Raw genomic sequence first — 22,262 nt, 5'->3', positions numbered from 1 at the left:
TTAAAGTTATAAAACAGAAAAAACAAAATATAACAATGCAGCAATAAAACCTACAATAAACAACATGGATAATACACGATAATATTCTTTGTTAGAGTTTAAAATAACAGTTATTTCTCCACATTGGTCATGCAGGAGGTGTGGTCGCGTCTTCAAATCAGCTGATTCGGGCTTCCGTAGCCAAGCAGCACATGACCAGGAAGTGTTGTCTTAAACAGAAAGAGGGTCGAGTCTGTTCCTTGTCTTTTTCCCCTCAGGAGCTATTTACTCAGTAACAACATTTCACGCCGTTACAAAGCACAGAGCGGAGGGAGGAGACGGACAGACATCAGCCGGTTTGTGACTGAATCTTGAAAATGGGCTCAGATCGCTCCTGTCGGCCTGCGTTATTGAATTGTCTCCTAATCTGCGTCACTTTGTGGAGCAACCTAGGCAGCGGGGTGTTTGCCAAATCATACCGGAGACCAAACATTGTTTTGATCCTCACCGACGACCTGGACATCGCAATCGGGGGTCTGGTCAGTGAATTGAATCAATTTAGTGCTCTTAGTGCATGTCGCATATCATTCTGTATCTTATTAGAGTCGTGACATTATGTTTAGACATATTTTTATAGACATGTCATGGGGGGGATACGTGATCAATTCGTCTTAATTTGACATTTAGTGCAGGCCGATCGAGCTGACAGTTCACATTCCTGGTTTGACACATCATTTAGGCATCTCACAGAGTCAGCAGCCTGATTACCTGCTCCAGTCCTGTTCCCACAGTTTTCACCCCTTTACACCATCACTCCTTCTACAACCCCCTTATCTATCCGAATTACATCTTTTTTAAATGGGAATTTAAGATGTCCACAGACTGGTAGCTTGTGCAGTTGTCACTCTGAAATGATCTGACAGATCTTCTTATCTAACAGGTTAACTGATTCTGTTAAAGTTTTGTTACATCACAAAGGAAAACATACTGTAAATTGCTGATTGTCCGTCTCTAATTCATACTTGAGTTGTAGTAGTCAGTGATGAGGTCATTCTACATGCAGTTTTGGTCCTTTAAGGGTCCCTCAGCAGGTTTCTAGTGGGCCTGCAGGAGGTTCTGGTGGTCATTAAGGAGGTGGTTGGTTTCTTTTGGAGGCTGTAGTGGTCCTTTATAATAATTTCCAGTTAGACTGATGGTGATGGGTAATGATTGGTACTCCAAAAGGATGTAATCTGTGCTTGTATAAAACACATGGTTATTTACACATTAGTGTTCTTTCTAGTATGCTTTTAAATGAGATGAAATAGCGTTACTGTGTTAGGTACTGATGCAATAGGCTTTCTCCATAGAAAACAAGCTTAGTCATGGAGGCAGTAAGACAGAGAAATGCAGCTTCATCACTAAATCATGTCTTTGTTGATGACTGATGAAAATGAGTTTGTTTCACATCTTTTGAGGATATTTGAGTGACACAGAGCTCAGTAAATGATTCAAGTAATGTCTGTCTAAATGATTAAACATAAGATATTTGATTGTGGGAAATTTGTCTCATCACATCAAATCTTTTCCTTCCAGAGTCCACTCAACAAGACGAAAAAACTGATTGGAGATGCAGGGATATCATTCTCAAATGCAGTAAGTATCATCAGCCCTCACTATCATCTCTCACATTGCTCAGTCCCGGGAGACATCTTAAAAAAGAGCTCTTTTCTGTTTCTCCTGTGCCTCGCTCTGTCTTTCTGCTGACATTTTTCCCCTTCCACAGTATGTTGCCAGCCCACTGTGCTGCCCCAGTCGAGCCAGCATCCTGACAGGGAAATACCCCCACAACCACCACGTCATCAACAACACCTTGGAGGGGAACTGCAGCAGCAAAGCCTGGCAGAAGAGCGAGGAGGCCCACACCTTCCCTGCCTTACTGAAGGCCTCCGCAGGCTACCAGACCTTCTTCGCTGGGAAATACCTCAACCAGGTGAGGAACAATGGGACTATTTCCAGGCTTCCTTCTGCCTGCAACATGCATCTTTCTGTTTGGATAATATTTTGTATAAATTTGCGTTCGCTAATAAAGATCAAGGTCCTCATTTGGCTTCAGAACAAAGTTGGTTCCCCTTGTTCTCCCAGTATTTTATTTTCAGTTGGTTGAGAATGGAAATCTAGAGTTATCTGAAGAATGACGAGAGTAAAAAATCATTTTCCTTAGAGGTTTAGTTATGTTTACATCTGCTAATTGCAGAACAAAGCAGATTAACTTCCTGTTGTTCATTAAACTGCTCTTACATGTGTTTATCAGCGTTTCCAGTTGCATGACGCTGTCGTTTCAAAATACAGTGTGGGAAATGATGAAGGAACAGTGATTGCACTGTAAGATTGACTGTGATCCACAGTTACAGTTTCACACCATACATGGTTGATGACAGCGTTTTATAACTGCTTTTATATGCAAGCCTCTTTAAGCCTCTTCTTTAAGTCACAAATTCTTGAAAAACTGTTATCACCTAGATGTTGTTTATCTAAAATGTTTGAAACAGTGCATGGAAATGGATAACACTTTCTTTTTTAAAGCAGATTTTTAACGTAATCATCAGGTGATGTTAGAAGTGAAAACAGTCATGAGAGGTGCTGTCATGCGATTTAACAAGAAAGTCAAAGTTGCATCTTTTCTTGTGATCAACAGATGATCAAATGGAGAACGAGGACATCCTCTTTGTTAGGATGTTTACAGGGACTTTCTTTCGTCTTATATTTCAGTGTTTCACAACCTTTTTTGGCTGTCTGACTGTCCATCAAAATTTAACACAACGCACAACTCTTTTTCAGTACACCATATCTCATTCACTGAGCACTTTCAGCTGTTTTGCCCTCATCTGAATGGCATGTAAGATGTTTCCAGATGCCTTATATATAAAGCATTAATCTGTGGCGTACATTTGTGCACACTGGTCTAGGATAATGTTTTATAGATAGCTTTCTACCTTCGATTTTTTTGGTATTTGTATATTTTTTCTACTTTTTTCTCCTGTTTCCTACAGAACTTTTCTTCTCTTTTTCTTGTCCTGTGTCTTATTTCCCCACCTGTTTGTGTGTTTCAGTATGGGCACTCAGAGGCTGGTGGAGTGGAGCATGTTCCTCCAGGCTGGAACTACTGGGTTGCACTGGTAAGACTGAGAGTTCACATATTTAACCTTTTAGGCTCCTTCCTGACTGACATCCTGCAACTGTTTGGGATGAAATGAAACCTGTAGACATCAAACTGGTCCTGTGGTGAAAAAAAAAACTAAACGTCTTCCTGATTCAAATCCAGCTCAGCTTGTTTTAAACCAGCTTACAATACAAGGAAGCATGAGAAAATAAGGAGTTATTTCTCTTTGTTTTGCACAACAGGGTTAATACAGTAAGTCAAGCATGGACAAAGCAAAACATTTCCCTTGCATGAGGGTCAGAACAATATTTTTGGGCTAGTATCTCTCTTTTATCTGTCTTTATTGCAGAATATTTGAATACTTTATTGATTATTTGATTGATTATTTATCTGGGTATGGGTGGATAGTTTTTAGTCTCCAGTGCTGCTCTAAATGTTATATCAGATGTTCATCTAACCTTTACATGAATTAAATAAAAGTATGGGAGAAAGATGAATCATTTTTGGTAATGAAAAAGGTCAAATCAAATAAATAATAATGCCAGAATGAGCTTTTAAAACTTTGTATTGTTGGAACAATTTTAGGTACGAGGTTCTACCTCACTAACATCCCTCTGTGAACTTAATTATCACAGAGTGCTGATCAGAGTCTGAGTTTATATGGTCATGTGACTGCAAGCTCTCCGCAGAAGGAGCCAGACTAATAGATTGGCTAAAATTAGGTTTACTCGTGTTTACAGTTTGTCTGCAACTGGCTTAGAGAAGTCATTACACAGAGGACATGTGCAAAGTACGACTGCAGTGCTGACAAATTTATCTTCACTAAGCAAACAGGTCTCATGCCCTGACAGCTTATCATAACACAGAGGTTACGTGGTCTCTGCTGAGTTGGTCTACTGAATGACATTTTAAACTTTACTGCTGGTAAAGTAATAAATATTAACCCTTGCTTACCTGTTTCAGCTTCACTGTCTCTTTAAACAAACCTGACTCAGAGTGGATACCATGTCAGACAGCTACCAGAGAGAACTGATTTCAACACTTATTTTGGATCATGTGTCAGCTCATGTGACTGATCAATCTGAAAATTGCCACATCTGTGATCTGCTTACTTGCTTCGAGAGAATGTATGAATCAAATAAACTACATCCAGTGATAAGTAGACTGCAAATAGTGATTTTTTCCCTTTAATCTTCTCACACAGTTTCATTTAAATAAATATTCAAATTATCTAATATCTCAGCAAAAAGTCCAAAAGCAAAAAAAATGTTTATAAAACTGCTCCACCTAACATGCTGCTGACACACTGATGCTTTGCTTTTTTCCTCTGAGTTGTTTATTATGAGAGTATTTTATGGCAGTTATACACAGTACAATACTGCCTACTACCTTTGTGTTTTTCCAGGAGAAGAACTCTAAATACTACAACTACACCCTGTCAGTGAACGGGAAGGCTCAGAAACATGGAGCAGACTACAGCAAAGACTACCTGACAGACGTACTGGTGAGAAACATTATGAAGGATCACATCTCATATCCTTAGGGCAACAACTAATTATTATTTTAATTACTGAGTAATCACAATTTTCTTTCTATTAATTATTTGTTTATTAAATATCAGAAAAAACATGTAAAATTCCCGACACAATTTACTACATCCTAATGTGAGGCCTTCAAAACTGCCTGTTTTGTCCGACTAATAATCCAGAAGCAAAAAATATTTAATTTATAATAATGTGAATCTGAGAAAAGCAGCAAATCTTCATATTTGAGAGGCTGGAACCAGAGAATTTCTTCCTAAATTACTTTAACTGGTCCATCCATTTAATTATTTCCAAAATGCAAATGATCATATTCACATTTCAGTTCTCTCTCTCTCTCAGGCCAACATGTCTTTGGACTTCCTCCAGTATAAATCCAGCTACCAGCCATTCTTCATGATGGTGTCCACGCCAGCCCCCCACTCTCCCTGGACAGCGGCCCCTCAGTACCAGGGCAGCTTCAACAACACCAAGGCCCCCAGAGACCCCAACTTCAACGTCCATGGGAAGGTAGGACTTAACATATTCTTCTGAATAACTGAATAGCAGTTGTTTTCAGTTTAGTGAGCCTCAGGATGACTTCCTCTCTCTCCTCAGGACAAACACTGGTTGATCAGACAGGCTAAAACCCCCATGTCCAATTCCTCTGTTCAGTTTCTGGATGATGCCTTCAGGAAACGGTCAGTCTCTTAACCTCCTCACCTTCCTCTTTCTTTTCCCTCCTCTGCTTTCTTTTTGGTCATTTTTCTCATCATCATATTGTTCCTTTTTTTTTGCTTAATTCTCCTCTTTCTCAGGATCTTTTTATCTGTCCATAGTTTTGACTTTTACAATTTTTTCTTTTGTTTTTTTGTGGTGGCCTTGACAGACAAAACACAACATTTCAGAAAATGTCATTTGTGAAAAGCTACTGTGTGTTGAACCTCAGGGCCACTGTAATTTCCTCATTCATTCTTCAGATACCTTGTAAGCATTGTTTAGCCAATACCAATTATTTAAAAGCAGAGAATCAAAGTATCAAAGTAGTTTAGTGGCTAAATTAATTTGATTTTTTTCATGAAGTTGTTTTGTAGCTACTTTTTAAAACTTAAAAAAATCTGTTCTGTTTCTAAATTAGAATAAACAGACTCTTTTTTGCTTGTCTTAATTGAACCACAGATACTTAATGGGCAAAGATAGCAGATATAAAACACCTCTCCCACCTGGGTGTTTGTGTTGGGGATGTACCTTTATTCTAAAAGGTTTCTGTGCCATAAGAGTCTGGTGTCACTGCAGGTTTCTTGTTGTCCCGTAGGTGGCGAACTCTGCTGTCAGTGGACGACCTGGTGGAGAAAATAGTGAAGAGGTTGGAGTTCAGAGGTGAACTGGACAACACCTACATCTTCTTTACCTCTGACAACGGGTATCACACTGGTGTGTACACACACAAACGCCTGCTCCTGTTTGTTTTACATTGTGTAGCTTTCCTTGAGGTGTGTGCTCATTCTATATCTTTATTGTCATCCTCTTTCTGTTTTTTTTTTCCAGGTCAATTCTCTCTTCCTCTGGACAAGAGGCAGCTCTATGAGTTTGACATCAGGGTTCCTCTCATGGTCCGAGGACCAAACATCAAACCCAACCAGACCAGCCAGGTTCAAACACACTTGCACACAGTAGTGTCATTTACAAGCTTCAAACTGTACCTAAGGTTAAACGAAAATATAATTTATACTGGCTTTTATTGTTTATTTTAATGGGTTATTTACCTGTCAGTGTTGTCCTCTGCAGTTTGTTGAAACCCTCCAGAGACAGTAACATCCATTCTGCTGTGCTGTTATTCTGCCTCTGCCTCCCTGTGGTCTTTGTTGACGTGAGCTAAACTGATTTCATCACGTTGTCAGATGCTGGTGGCAAATGTCGACCTCGGTCCAACCATCCTGGACATCGCCGGCCTCAACGTCAACAAGACACAGATGGACGGCATGTCCTTCCTGCCCGTTATGGTGAGATCACTACACTGATGTCTGACTAATACAAAACAGACAGTTCATCTGCATAATTGAAAAGCCAGTGTCATCACAAGGACAGAGAGATGTGGTCATACTATCAGTGTACAATGATAACTCTCTCCCTTAGTCAGACACCCTTAATTTCTCCAAATTTTCTCTTCAGTTATCCACCAAAATCAGTTTCTTAATAAATATCAGCAAAGAAATAGGTTGTGCAGTTGCAAAATCATAAATCACGTGAGGTAAAGTCTGGTTTTAATAGCCGGATTTCCAAATAGGATTTCAAAGGCAGTGAGTCATGTTTTATCTATAAAAATACTCACATTTTTTTAAAAGGATGATTTTTTAAAAACTATTTTGTATTATTCAATTTATGCCCAGATTGATTGTTATTTTATTTGTTGTATAAAATATGAAAATAATACGCTCCTCACTAGTGAGATATCATCTGGCTTCCCAGAGATAAAGTAAAGATGAGGAAAATCCATCAACAGTAAGAGGTTAGTTAAATATTAGACTCACAATTGAGGCTAAGAGCATTATTATTAATATCAGTGTTAGGATAAGATTAAATTACATGACGTCTTAAGGCAGAAATGATTGTTGTTATAAATACTATAATATGTACAAATCTACACACCAATCTGCACATCTGTGTGTGTGTGTCACCAGGAGGGGAAGATGAACAGCAGCAGCTGGAGAACAGACATCCTGGTGGAGTATGAAGGAGAGGGAAGCAACGTATCTGACCCTGCCTGCCCTCTGCTGGGACCCGGAGTGTCGGTATGACAGGATGGAGAGGTTAAACTATGATAGTATTATCTGGAGGGAAAGAGCAGAAAACACATAATTATCTCTTTTTTCTTTGTTCTCTTTCTGTAGGAGTGTTTTCCAGACTGTGTGTGTGAGGACTCATACAACAACACCTACGCCTGTGTGCGTACTGTCGCCCCCTCTGCCAACCTGCAGTACTGCGAGTTTGACGACAACCAGGTACAGGGGAAAACATTAAACTTACTTCTGTTGCTTTTCACCTAATAGCTCTTATTATTTCTTGTGACCTGAAAGAGTTAGGAATGTTTCAATGTGCTGTAAGTAATTATGTAACTTAAAGAGGGGTTAAAAGTGATATGTGAGTTTTTGCTATCGCTACATAGCTAATGTTGGCATTAATCGCTGTTAACTCAGCAAAAGCTTCAGCCATTGATGTGTTTAGAAGAGGTAAGAATACATCCTCTGGGCAGTGTTACTTCCTCCTCCTCTCATGTTGGACTGAGGGCAGACTGGATGCTACAGTGAGTCATTATCGCAAAGTGGTATTATAAGACTAGCAGCTAGCATGCAGAAGAAAAGATGGGACAGAAATAGAAACAAAACATTGGCATGTGTGTCCAGCACTGGAGACAGCTCTCAGTGAGTAAAGGAATAAAGTTTGATGCTGGACTCACAGCATTTCTTTTAGACTGGCGTCATCTGGTGGTAGTATCAAGAATGACACTGTTATAAAAAGGAATGTACGCCACTCTATTTGTGTTTAGTTCTTCTAGGTCTACAGTTTAACAGCAGACTGTCCATGTACATCTCCTGTAGGTGTTTGTAGAAGTCTACAACGTGACAGCCGACCCCTACCAGCTGACCAATATCGCAGACACCGTTGGCCAGGACTTCTTGGAGAAGATGAACCACAGGCTGATGATGCTGCAGTCCTGCTCTGGGCAGTCATGTCGGACACCTGGTGTGTACGATCCAAGGTCTGTACAGTGTTGCAGTATCTACAAAATATTTATTTTTCTCACATTGCTGGCTACTTCTGTGTAGAGAATTTCTACTACTGCTTTAACTGTAGTTTACAGTGAACCAGGTTCAGAATTATCTACTGACTTTCAATAACTTTCGTAACTTGAATTTTAATTGTAAATAAAAATATCCTTAGACTCACTGACATACTCCCTAGGTTACACTAAAACTGAACTGAATTGGAGGTGTTCTGAAATAACATGGTCTGAGTTTCCCTATAATTTGTACCAGATGAAATGGTTCTTTCCAAGGAAACTCCCTAGAAAATATTAGAAAATTGTGGAACTGTAAAATTAAGTGTTACCAAAAATTTCCACAGTATACCAAGGCACAAACTCTTTAAGAATAACTCTGGTATTTTGGAACCTTGGCCTTATTTTTCCATGTTTTTGGGTGTAAATGATTGACAAAAAATGTTGTAACAGCTTTCTCTATGGAACTTCAAAACAGTCTTTGTAACATTTGAGTAACAATGAATCTGTCCTGTGTTTTTTTGTTTTTTTTTTAGGTATAAATTTGACCCACGACAGATGTTTACCAGCCACAGCTGGCGGCTCAGCAGACTCAGACAGACACTGAAATAAAGAAGAACAGACGAGGAGACAGAGGAAGAAGGGCTGTATTGTATTTTGTATTCAGCCTTTCCTGCTGTTGTTGCCTTGTTTTCAGGCCTCCTGAGCCAGTCGCTTTCATAGATGGATGGAGAAAGGATGAGGTGGGGTCATATTTTGAGGAATAAGTGGGTTGCCATGGAGACATGGAGGCCTCTCTGTGGCTCCAGGACCCATCATTTAAAGCTTTGAGGTTGGGCTGCTGTTTAGTGAGTTTGTCAGTAGGTGTGCAGAAAAGCCAAATTATCATTAAGGATGGATTTAAACTTGGCCCAGTTCTTACAGACACATATCTGTTCTCTCTGTTGAGAAAACTGCTAACAATTTATTTTACAGGTCCTGTATTTTATATTAAGGTCCTGAAAAGTTTCCTCATAATTTCCTTAAAGTTTGTAAGTATGGACTGCTGAGTATGTGAACTTTTATTGTATTTAATGTGTTGTATTCATTGATCATCATAGGTTTGAAACTTAAAACTAAGGCATTTTCATCTTAAAACTACAGGTCAGCATGTCTTTCAGCCAATATGCAGCATAAACATCAGTCAAATGAATACTTACAGACTGATTTGTAATGTTTGGCAGTTCAAAGTAATTAAGAATCAAAATTAAGATTTTTTTGTAAATCTGTCTAAGAAACTCCAATCAATATTGACATCTGTTCATGAACTATTTTTCATTTACCTGTTACATAATTCCCTTTTCTTTCTCTTAAAAACTTGAGCGTAACAAGCAAATGGTTAATATCACTATCAACTAACACTCTTTATTTCTCTTATAATTAGCACCAAATAGGAAAGGACTTTCTCTGAGAAAGTAACTTGCAGCTAAACAGCGGCAATTTTTTAGGGAAATTATGAGGAAAGTTTCCAGGAAATTAGCAGGAAAATATGGGACCCATAAAATAAAGCTTTACCAGAATATCATGTCAATGATCCAAACAGTGGCCATAGAAGATTTTTCATTTCCTCGTCTAAGTACAGGGATTTTTGGTGCATTCGGATGGTCCTTGAGAATTTATCAGCAGGAAGTTTCAATTCTCTTAATAATGGTCATTTCCTTTATCAGACAGTGTGATTTCTCCAATTAATCAGTCAGCCTAGAAAATATTAAATATAATAACATGTCCATCACAAGTTTCCACATTTTCTTTACAGTGAAGAATCAAAGATGATACATTTACAAAAATGAAAAAAATCAAATCTATAAAGCTATGCAATCTGAGTATTTTACTAAACAAATCAAATGAGCAATTAATTAGCCATTGGTAACATTTCCACTGAATGCTTTTGGCCTAATAAACTGATGAGCCAGGTTAACAGTAAATAAACACAGCATACACAAAACGTATCACTTCCATTTGTTTGTGATAATTAGTGATCAAGAACATCAGTGCTTCATGATTTCCACCTTTTACAAACTGATGAGGACCATTCGAATGCAGCAGAAAAATCCTGTTATACAGTAAAGGTGCGGTCACATTCACCCTTCTGTACAATTAAACTGCCCTTCACTTGCACACAGCCCCAAAAAATGATATGATAAATATTGATCAGAGCATCCACAAACTGTAAAAACATCTGCTCATTTAAAGGTGAACAAAGGTGAATTCTGACCTGTGAATCCATCACAGTGGGATGGAGATCAAAAGCTGCTTGATTTCATCTGTTGTGGCGGCTTCAATAGACTGGGAGAAAATATTCATAGAATGGAAGAGTGATGTGATCGTACCTGGAGACAAACAGAAAAAGAACTAGGTAGTAAAGTGCAAGACATGTCCTAACTAATGAAAAAATTGCCACCTACAGAAAATCAAACTTCATAAACAGACAGTCCAACAGAAACACAATGAGTGCCTAGAGAGAGATGGAGACCCAGGCCTAAAACACATCCCACAGCCATTAGTTTCACAGTTAACATTGTTCTAGATGTATGACAGAATAGTTACTGTGGTCTGAAATCAAGCTACCAGTGATGTAATGGTGGCTTTAGAGGAAGACAAAATATGGGTCCAAAAATCTAATAAATGGCAAATCTGAGCAGCAGGAAATACAAGATCACTACTGGTGATTCTATAGCAGACAGGTTTTTTGTAAAAAAGACTTTTCTAAGAATTGTTGGTTGGCAGCAGAGCATCAGTTAAAATCTCCATCCAATTTAAATTACAAATCTAATTTCATCACTTCCACTGCAAACAGGCTGTTGTCTCCAGCACTAGATGTACATAATTCATCATTTCAGTATATTTCTCTAAACTGTGAGTATTAATGCATCTTTTTCATTTGTGAAATTCAACTTAACAGTCATTACTTTCAACACTGTCTTTTTCTTAATTGTCCTCTATCTTTCTCTGTATTTTAATTCACCAGCGTGCTCATACCGAGTTTATTTAAGCCACAACTCTGTTTTAATGGGCAGAGATTTCTATGTTGGTGGAAAATCTGGCAACTAAAATCAAGTATTTCATGTTTGTAGCATTTCATTGAACCAGTTTTGAAACACTTTATTGGTTCAATACACAGATTGACAGAGGAGGAGGCAGTTATTTTTGAAAAAAATATATGTATGACATACCGAAAAATGTATTTTCTATCACCAGATTTCAGTTTTACAGCAGTTATGTTATTTTTTTGTTTTTTAAGTTAAATTAATGTTTTTTCATCCCCATTTTGTTCTATGGGTTGATGTGGTAACTTCTTAAGGCCCAAGCAAAATATTTAATTTTAATTTGACCAGTGAGCAGATAATAACAATGAAAAGAGGAAAAATTTGATATACTTATGGGAACAGATTTTTTTTCCTTTGAATCATAGTTGGGTTTTTTTTAGTTTTTTTTTAGTTTTTTTTTTTTAACAATTTAATTATTTTTTTGGGCCTGACTTGAAAAAGAGAAATCTCCATTACAGTGTTCCCTCAGCTCAGGTTTTGGATTTTTGAAGGCTGATATTCTTTCCACATATTTATATGTAACAGACAGACATGACAGTGGCATCAATCTCCTCATAACTCTCTGCAAGGACACAAATAAGCATACAAACTATTCCTTTAAAACTGCCTAGAGCTGATATTACATTTTGACATTAACATTTTTAAAACACAATCAAATCTCTGCAGATCTGATTTGGAGACTTTCCAGGGTTAATCCCGGGCAAGGTGACGTTCAGAAAGTTTCTCTGTCGAGTTACATCTGCATGACATTTGATTTGTTTAAAAGACTGAATCTTATTTTGTGTGTGTGTGTTAATTTTGATTGTGAATGATTATTTTCTTACTAACAAACTGGCTGTTACCTGTGAATCAACAGTTTGTATCTGTTCCACTGCTACTGTTGTTGTTGCTCTTGGATAATAGGTTCATACAGCTCTTTCTTCCTCTGTGGTCAAGTTTGTTCTGAGTCACAACTGGACTGAATTAAAAACATTTCATGTGAGAGTACACTACACACCACAGGACTCCACATATACACTCTGATCACTTTGTTTCAATACACTGATGCACTTTCCAATCTGTCAGAACCGTTTTGTTGTTTTGGCACCTTTTAGTTTTATTTTATTTTTCAAAGTCGTTTTTGATGATGATGACGATGATGTATTTTTGGCTTGTGTTTTTGTCCAAATAAAGAAATTCTCAAGATATCACCAAAGAGAGAGTGTGTGGGCTGTTTGTTGTTGTTGGGAGTAATCAGCACACTTACAGTTTGCAGGACTAGGGCTAGCTGAATTAGTGAAATAACATAATTAAATATTTTTTGAATTATTTTTTATTTACATTTTTTTTACATTTATCAGATTTAATAGATTTCCTTGGTATAATAATAATAATAATAATCATAATAATAATAATAATGTTTTGATAAACCTTAAAACCCTAAGCCAGCACTTATACCTTAACTGATACTTGTCAGGAAAAGGCAACTTTAAGTTATACATACAGTAGTTTGTTATTTATTTTAACTGATTTACAGGATTTAGTCAGTAGAACTTCAGTCTTCACAGTGTTCAGACACATTATTCAAGCCTAAAGAGAACAACAAAACCACAACTAAACAAGGTCGTTTAACAAGGTTGTGTTAAACTCATCTGGCTTAGAACAAGGTACAATACATAAAGCAACAATCATAGTATTAAATAAAAGTTGCAGTATCCCAAAATAATAAAGTGTTTCTGTTTGAAAATCATTAAACTATTAGAATTCAAATGAATTTAAAATAAGTTTATACAATAAAGTATTAGTAACCTATAAGTGCACATTCACTAAGCACTAAAATCATGCGTTCTGTGCTAAATACAATGTATCTTATCTGTATTTAGAGCGCAGCTCGAGCCTACGTCAGTATTCACCGTTGCTCTGGCAACAAGTGACAACTTGTGTTAGCATAAGATAAGTGGTAAATAAATGGACTGGGTTTATAAAGCGCTTTTCTAGTAGTATCGACCAGTCAAAACGCTTTTACATTACAGGTCACATTCACCCATTCACACACACACAGCCGAGACTGTCCTGATCAGTGAGCATCCCGCTCGACCTCCTGAGCCACAGCTGCCCCGTAAGTTAGCTTGTTTAGCTAAATTATCAGACCCGTCAACGTCCCATAAAATTACAATTTAGCAATAAAATCGACAACTACTACAAACAATGTGAACACATCAGCTATTAAGAGAAAACACTGCTACAACTGAGTGGACATAGTTGCACCCTGGACTTTGTCTTTAGCCTGCGTTAGCCACCGTTGCTATGTTTTACTGTTCACTTGCAGAACAGCAAAGAAAAATTTCACTTTAACGTCACAAAGTAGCCTAAGCTAACAGTTAGCGACATAAACACAGCCACATACGCTACCTTAGGGAAGTGGTGGTCTCTGCACACATGACCATTAGGCGTATCCATCTCTCCGCCAAGCAGCCATTTTAGACGCGTTTTTCGGTCAATATCTTATATGTTATTATATTTTATAACAACTTTTGCTATTCGTTAAAAGCTTCTCGGTGTAATCGGTGTGAGCAGCGGTAAACAACGCAGGCCATCTTGACAGCCCGTAATGGCCTTTACCACGTGGTGGAAAATCACCTCCTACGTCTCCCAGCTGCTTTCTGCTGACGTCATACGCAAGGTGCCGTCAAGACCGACCTCGGCTGATTTCGGATGACTCCGCCAAGACACATTCTTGGTATTTCCCGTGGTTGTTCACACAAGTAATCGAATATGTCAAACTAATTGAGGAAAAATCACTAAGTTTTATAAACCTATACACACTGTTTACTCACCCAAAGATATGTTCTTCTAAACCATTTTCAGGCCAGAAAAGTTTACATTAGTCTTTTGACTCACATGAAATTAAATCTAAGTAATATACAAAAGTATGAAAACATCTGGGGTGATGTGTTCAGGTGTATGGGGGAAAAGTCACAGACATTAAATTTTTTTTATTTATCTCTGTTTCATTGAGCTTTCTGTTCTGGAAATTAAAACTAGTGTTGGTGTCCATATGTAAAATGTCTTTTACACTAAAAAGTGTGTTCCTTTTACTCTGCATTATAAGATTTTTATCATTGTTGGAGGCTTTTTCTGTTCCCACAGAATATTTGACTTTTCTTAGTTCTCCTGCTATACAGACCTACCTGAAACCACAAGGTCTGGTTAATACAACATCCACATTGTTCCAGACGTGAACCTCGACTAAAAAACCTTAGAAATGTAAAATCCAGAAGCACCACAGATTTCCTTGTAGCTGCTCCACATGTACTGAACCTTAAACCGTCCTAAAATAAAAATGAATACATTGAGTCCTCTGTGTCCGTCCTCAGCTCTCCCACCCCTCCAGGAAGGGCAGGAACGGCAGGTCTGTGCTACCCAAGTACGTCCTCCCCCGGTGCTGGAAGACGTCACTGATAGCCCACGTCAGGCGGCCTTCAGGGTCGTGAAGCGTTCCCACAAGCTCACCGTCCAATCCCAGCTCCAGGACCAGAGCATAGCGTGGCAGAAGGAGGTTGTACCAACTCAGAGGAATCACCTGGAATCACAAACACAGTTTGCTGATATAGAGGAAACTCATTGGTTCGTATCGCGGGTCATGACAAATCCCAAAGTTCACTAAGAGTTCAGACCTATCCCTTCAAGTGTGTAAGTGTGTGTGTGTGTGTGTGTGTGTGTGTGTGTGTGTGTGGGGCAGAGCAGTGTATTCAACTGAGAATGTGTGTGTTACTAAAAGGTCCTGATCCTGTCCTGCCAGATTTCACACTATCTAGTCTCAGTGCAGCCTGAAACAAAGCCTGTTATTCTCCACTAAATGACAGACAAAATAACTGGGAGTCACACAGCGTTTCACAGGGAGCAAATGCATCATGGGAAGGTAGATTTGATTTTAACTACTAACTAAAAAAAAAAGCTCCTGCATGGGCTTAAAATGTTTGAAAATCAGCATTTGGAGTTTGATCTGTTTTGAAGAAGCTAACATTTTTGGACTGAGGCAGGGCTACAACTAATGATCATTGTCATTATCAAATCATCTGCACATTCATCAGCAACTATTACCAGTTGTTTCAGTAATTCTTAAACCAAAAATGAAAAATATCTCTGGTTTCAGCTCCTCAACTGTGAGTATTCGCTGCTTTTCTTTGTCATATCTTCACTTAATTTTCTTTCTTTTTTTCCTAGCCTAATTAAGCTTAGCTTTGCTACTTAAGTTTAACTTTTAGTTTGGTTTAGCTCTGGCTTAATTGTTCCTTTTAGGTTAGTTTAGCTTAACATCTTGTTTTGCGGTCTGAAACCCTTTTCTGGTACAGTTAAGATGAAAGTAGCTGATTTCTGTGGTCATGTGGTCTCATAAAAGTCACTTCAGGAGCTAATAAACATTTATTTCTCACTATTTTCTGCACTACTCATCTGTCTGATCATATACATCATATTAGCAGCTTTAAAATGTTCATTTAAAATGTGAGAAACAAACTGACCTTGGCCAGGAAGCGTTTCACAGTCGGGTACGGTGCAATCATATCTAAGAACGGAGGCATGAGCTTTCTGAACCGTGGTGTTGTTATGCCAACCAGGAATGTTCCATGGTCGCTAAGGCGAATGTTGTCAGGGTAACCGATCATGTTGTCCATGACGACCTCCTTGGTACCGGCCTTTGGGCCCTTCAGCCAATATCTGAGCGTAGAGTGAGAGTCGACTAAATGTTTGTCCTCCGAGTAACTGATGTTTATTGCATCACATAGAGAGTGTGTGTGGGTTTGTACCTCAGTATGCGTCCGATGCTGGTCTCCGCCAGCAACAGGAAGTGGTCATCAGGCGACAGGACGATACCGTTAGGCATGTAGAGAGAGTCCAGCAGGACCTGCACACTTCCTGTCTGAGGATCGTAGGAGAGAAGACGGCCGAGGCTGTTCAACTCGATCACCTGAAACATCAACAGTTTAATTTAGCTTAGCTTAGCATTTTTTTTATCCATTTTAACTGAGTGAACTCCATTCACTGAGGAAGACAGTGAGATGTGGTTGAAATGTCCAGAAAAAGTAGTTTGTGGACCTTGAGTTAAAATCCTGAGTGAAGATATCTTTGTAGTTTATTTATTTATTTATTTAAATCTTAGCTTAGTTTAGCTTTGTAGTTTAGTTTGTCTAATCTAAGTTTTTGTTTTTATTTTTTATATCTCAGAATCTAAATGTGTTATTGCCTATGGATTTACTATCTAATAGGCAATAGCATATTAATTCTTGCAATCCAGTGAGCTGTTGCTGTTGAAGTAGTTCAGAAATCAGTTTTCTTCTGTTGGGAATAATCAGATTTTTGAAGTGCATGCAAACACTGACTCTCTTCGAGTCCTCATCAGCAGTGCTCAGCAACTTGTTGAAATGAATGGACTCTCTGCATGCTCTGTTTTAGCAAACCAGCGAGGGGAACGAGCAAAAAGAAAAGTGTCCTTGTGCGTTTTTTGGAGAGCTGCAGTTTCCAAGCAACGCTGAAAAAAACAACCCTGGTTACATCATCTGTCTTTTGCTTGGTTATCTGTTTAAATTGAAGCCTAACTGTTTTCTACAGTCCTGCTACTTCACTTTCTTTTCAGCTCTGTCAGATGCCTCTGGTGCTTTTTAATGTCATATTTAGTCTCCTTTTCTCTGAGACGTGCAGGTGATTGACCCTGAACCTCACCTCCAGTTTGACATGTCTGCGTCCCCAGCGACTGGAGGAGTCAGTGAAATAAATGATCCCAGTTTGGGAGGAAATCTCCAGGCCGTTTAAAAAGGCAAAGGGAACGCCATCAGCACCTGAGGACAGAGACAGAGATGAGAAATTTGTTTGCAAATTCGAATCAAATGGGCTTTATTTAACATGCAGCACATCACACACTTTACCCTGTGAATTAGCCAGCAGCAGAGTCTTTTCTCCGGTTTCTGGGTCGACACTGTGCAGCCCAAAGTAAGAGTCAGCAACAATCAGCTGACCAAGACGATCCAGACGAACGCCATGAGGACGACCGCAAACTGGCTCATAGTCTGTGCTGCTGCCTGCAGACACAAAAAACAGAAAATATTTAGTGTGTGATATTACAGATACTGATGCTTATCAGAGCTGAGGAGAGGAGAACTATAAACACACTGTGCTGAGAGACAACTGATTATTTTGTGATTACAAAGAAAACAACTGAATCTTTATTTTCATAGTTAATGTAGTTTTACCGCTTGTGATTTGAAATTATTAATAGTTTTCACTCAAAAATATCCAGATTTTTCTATGGATTTTATAGAGACAGTTAACAGTTTAAAGTTTGCACTAAAACATGGCTCTAATAAGACAAAATGAGGAGAAAAATATTAAGAAATATGAAGAGGATAAACATGAAAAAGCTCCTGATTTATGCTGCTAACAGACCAGAGTCCCTTTAAGTAATTAAGGAAATAACCAGTGAAAAAACAGAATGTTTGTGATGGAAACTTGCAGATTCATAAAACAAATTTCATCCATATTTTCTTCACCAGTGAGTTATTTTATCAAATTTTTGCTGTTTAAACAACAACCTTATTGTACTGGGACAGTCAGTGTCTCAAGTGACTTCAGACATAACTGTTGAAACTTCAGATCCCACATTAAATACACAAAAAAAGCTGAGATACAAAGAAGACAGAGGATGATTTTCCTTTATATCTACTGTAAATATTAAAAGAAATGAAGATGAACTCCTGGTGTTATAGATTAACTGAAGTGATGGAGGAAAAGAGGACGAGTCTCTGAATAAACACAGAAGAAGAACAAACCACATTCTGGTAGATTCTGCCCCATCTGTGTGACGAGAGTGAGGCTGTCATCAGGACCGATCCTCCACAGCTTCCCATCCACTGTTCCTGTGTACACATTACCTGCAATACACACACACACACACATATATATATACTATACAAAATGCTATATACTGAATTTTGTTATTTTGTTAAGAAAGAGAGAAAGAAAAATATATCTGAAAAAATAAATGTGAAAAACATTATAAAACGAAACAGATCAATTTAACATTCAGACATATGGGAGCCAACAAGGGACAAAATACCTCACTTGGAGTACAGGCAAAAGTAAAAACTGCAATGATCAATCCATGTTTATAATTGATTAATCCTGATAAGACATTATACAAGCAATAAATTCAAAACATTCACTGGTTAAAGCTTCATAAAAGTGACGACCTGCTGCTTTTGCTGAGGGAAATCATAGCAGGCACCTTTCACTATTATCTGACATTTTACAGGTAAGACAGTTAATCAGTAACTCATGAAAATAATCAACAGATTAATCGATGATGAAAATAATCATTAATTGCAGTCGTATTCAAACCATTCATGACCGAGTCAAAAACCAAACACGTATGACCCAGAAACACATAAAATCCAGCAGACTCACCGTTCTCATCAGCAGTGAAGGATTCTGGTCCATGTAGTTTACCAGTGAACAGCCTCCGGCCCCTCTGCAGACGGGTGTTGACAGCCAGCGGCCCCTCGAGGGCCGGAGGAGGCCCCTTCAGTCTGAAGGAACAGGTCTGGATTTAAATCACCTCTTATCAACAACTGCCAGTCAAACGGAGCCATGTTGTATTCAGTGACTGTTAATTTCTCTTGTCAGAGAGTCAGTCAAACGACCACAATAAGACAGACTGAGTAAAAATAGAGGCAGAAGAACTAACTACACTTACACATGTGGTTTGGGGTCTATGGGAGACGGCAGCAGGTAAACTCCAACAGCCACAGCGAGCAGAGCCACGAATAATGTTCTCCTACTGAACCTGTCAGAGGAACACAAACTCATGAAGACATGGACACACACACACACACACACACACACACACACACGCAGCAGCTATAATCCATTTATTAATGTCAACTTACAAAACTAAGGGAGTCCGTTCTCTTATGTTAAAAGCTCATTATCTGCAGTTCACAGGTCAACAGTGTTGAGTCAAACACGCTGAAGTGAACTTTGACCTTGTGTAGGATGCTTACATGTAACACTGCATGTTAGTTACACAAACCAAGAGTCTGCTGTTACATAACTAAATAAATATGACTGCAGATTGTAGTCACTGCATGTTTTCCTCTTTAAATGTATAGAATACTTTTATGGAAACTAGTTCTTTGTTTCCTCCTTTCAGAGGTCAAAGAAGGTGAAAGGTTCGGGTGTGGCGTTTGGTAACAATCAGACAGTCTGAGTGGAAAAAAATGTGACATTGTTGTGTTGTGACAGCTCTGCAGGAAACAGACAAAAATCCCCAAAGGCGCTGACTGAGGGAGTTTGCAACAGTTTGCATGATTTTCAACAAACCTCCACTTTGTCCCACTTTAAACTTAAATCTCTTCTCCTCTTAAATGTCCTGACAGTGGCTTTGAGTGCAGAAAAATAGACCTATCCTCTACCTGCTTTAAGCCAGAGCTTTGTTGAAGCTACATGATGCATTTACTGACTGGAACAGACGCAGCGTGCATCATTACATGTTCATATTCTTGGTTTGTTGTCACTGTTTCTTATTTACAGGTTACTTTGTGTGTTGTTGTGTTGTTACTGACTTGTGAAGGATTTTCCTTTAAAACTGCGCTAAATAAAACTTAAGTTGGTTTTGCAAATCAGTCTGACACATCCAGTGTCTTTGAAAACACTGGGGTGCTGATAAGAATTAAAGCTGTTCTGTCTTATGCAGATGTGTCATTAAACAGAGAGCCTTTTTGTGACCTGACATCTTGCAGAAAACAAAACTCCATTCTAAAATATCTCGACTTTATGCTCTCCTGGATCCAGCACACATTACAGATGCTAATATATTTTGCAGGTGGTGAAGTCGGTGTTTAGCTGAACACCTCAACTTTTACCACGATCTCCCACCGCCCACAGCGGCGTACTGAACATTAGGCAACAGCTGAACAGAGTGTTACAGTTTATTTTATTCATTTATAAGCTGCTGTATGTACTGTATGTTAAAGCCGAAAAGTAGACGAACTCATAATGGTTCCCAAAACTGTCATGAACTGATTTTTACGGCGCGTCTGTTACATGTGTAACAAAGAGACATTAAATTGGTAGATTTTCGAACGCAGTTTGGCGACACCAGCAGAGCTTTCGAACTGAGACTTTACTTTGGTGCGAGTTAAAGTTCAATAAAGTGACAAACTTACATGGTTGAGTTTTGAGTCGGCGTCTCTTCTTCTTGCTGAGTAACAAAGGTCTGATGAATGAGCGTGAGTTTGTGTGTATGAGAAAAGTGTGTAAAAAGAAGCAGAGTGTAAACAAACATATCCGACACGGACTTTCAAAATAAAAGCTGGTGCACAAGTTCCTAATACATTTATGCTTCTGTATGTTCAGACTTCTCCGGTCAGAACAGGTGAGACATACCTGAACGATTCCATTTTAAAAGACAATGTTTTAACTTGACTATATTACTGAGGAAACGTTTGACTTTATGAGATTAAAATCAGCATTATGTATGTTGGAAATAAAATATTTTAGGTCAAAGATTTTCTCACCTGCAGGAAAGCCTGGTGTTAAGGATTTTAACACAGATCCCAAGTATAAGAAATAAGATTTTGTGTTAATACAGAACTCATCTTAGTCAGAATTGTGCTATAATGGTGTAGGTTACTAAATAAATAAGCAATAAATCAAACTACAAAAATAAGGGGGAAAAACAAAGAGACACAAAAGTAGCACAAAGAGATGCAAAACACCAACACAGAGGAAAACAAGATCACAAAGACAAAATGGCTGTAAAGAAACACAAAGTACTAAGAAAGAAAATGAGCACAAGGAGACACAAAACATCTGAGACACATAAAATGAGCACAAAGAGACTGGGTCTGAGGTTATGTTAGAAACATGTCTTTGAACAGGGGTTGATTTTCTCATCATGTCTACCTCCGTGTCGGTCTCAAATAACCTTGATCCCTCGTTGACAACTATGTCGTATTTCAAGCTTTTATTTTGAAGGCAGTACTGTCTTTCATCCTGGTGTTTTTCCTCCAACACTCCTGCAGCTTCACAGGTGACAGAGTTTGTGTGTGTGTGTGAGACATAAGGCGGCGGAATGGCTTGGTTTGGGGAGGGGGGTCCCACTTCTTGTCAGTGAGGTAATTTGAGATGGGGTCAAACAGAGGACAAGAGGAGGGGCTGACAACAACACAGCAGCAACACAACATCACTAAAAACACAATAAATGACACTGACCACTGTACATAAAGACAAAGCTCTGGCAGAAATATGAAGCTTGACTGTTTATTGTTTTACTGGGGTTTTAAAAGCAGCTGGTTATCTTAGCTTAGCATAAAGACTGGAAAGAAAGGGAAACAGCTAGCAAGGCTCTGTCTGGTGGTTTATAAGTGTTTAAGATATTTTTTCCTAAAAATCTGATTTGATTTTATGAACGAGACAAAAAGGGGAGCAGTTTACTCAGCTTTTCACATCCTTGTCAAGTATGTAAATCTAGATAATTATATATTTATGATGAAATACCAAAGAGGAAAATAAATCCTCTAATTTTAGAATATACAACTAGTCATTTTTAGCATTTCTGTTTAAAATAATACTTATATTGGATGACGATTAGAAAAACAATATTTTTTCTAATTTTTTACATTTTAACACCAGATTATTGTTAAAGATGAGTAGTTTGAGGAACAGCAGGGAGCTGAAAACTTAGATTTAAGAATGATGCATAAAAAGACTCAAACACATGAACC

At 38.3% G+C, this 22,262-nt stretch overlaps 2 protein-coding genes across 3 annotated transcripts; one reads left to right on the top strand and one right to left on the bottom strand.

Annotated features, from left to right (window-relative positions):
• Positions 1-184: 184 nt before the first annotated feature.
• On the top strand, positions 185-10,239 carry gnsa (glucosamine (N-acetyl)-6-sulfatase a). Its single transcript, XM_018694948.2, has 14 exons — positions 185-518; positions 1,555-1,614; positions 1,745-1,951; positions 3,072-3,137; positions 4,527-4,625; positions 5,005-5,172; positions 5,260-5,342; positions 5,957-6,075; positions 6,190-6,293; positions 6,543-6,644; positions 7,323-7,433; positions 7,533-7,643; positions 8,241-8,401; positions 8,956-10,239. The coding sequence occupies exons 1-14, from the start codon at positions 357-359 to the stop codon at positions 9,029-9,031; spliced, it is 1,629 nt and encodes a 542-aa protein (XP_018550464.1). The 5' UTR covers positions 185-356; the 3' UTR covers positions 9,032-10,239.
• On the bottom strand, positions 7,327-20,849 carry zgc:194209 (uncharacterized protein LOC570908 homolog). 2 transcript variants are annotated; one of them, XM_051077772.1, is made up of 11 exons: positions 20,703-20,849; positions 19,232-19,321; positions 18,943-19,064; positions 18,309-18,410; positions 17,409-17,561; positions 17,206-17,321; positions 16,293-16,453; positions 16,008-16,203; positions 13,897-15,067; positions 10,674-10,788; positions 7,327-7,472 (listed from the first exon to the last, which is right to left on the bottom strand). In XM_051077772.1, exons 1-9 carry the CDS (start codon positions 20,819-20,821, stop codon positions 14,858-14,860), a joined length of 1,269 nt encoding a protein of 422 aa, XP_050933729.1. In that variant the 5' UTR covers positions 20,822-20,849; the 3' UTR covers positions 7,327-7,472; positions 10,674-10,788; positions 13,897-14,857. The 2 variants fall into 2 exon arrangements, with proteins under 2 accessions (XP_050933729.1, XP_018550465.2); XM_018694949.2 differs by lacking the exon at positions 7,327-7,472 and having other exon boundaries at positions 10,280-10,788.
• Positions 20,850-22,262: the final 1,413 nt, after the last annotated feature.

Source organism: Lates calcarifer, linkage group LG18, assembly GCF_001640805.2.
Source record: "Lates calcarifer isolate ASB-BC8 linkage group LG18, TLL_Latcal_v3, whole genome shotgun sequence".
Taxonomy (NCBI): Eukaryota; Metazoa; Chordata; class Actinopteri; family Centropomidae; genus Lates; species Lates calcarifer.
This window is presented reverse-complemented; position numbering and strand designations above follow the sequence as displayed.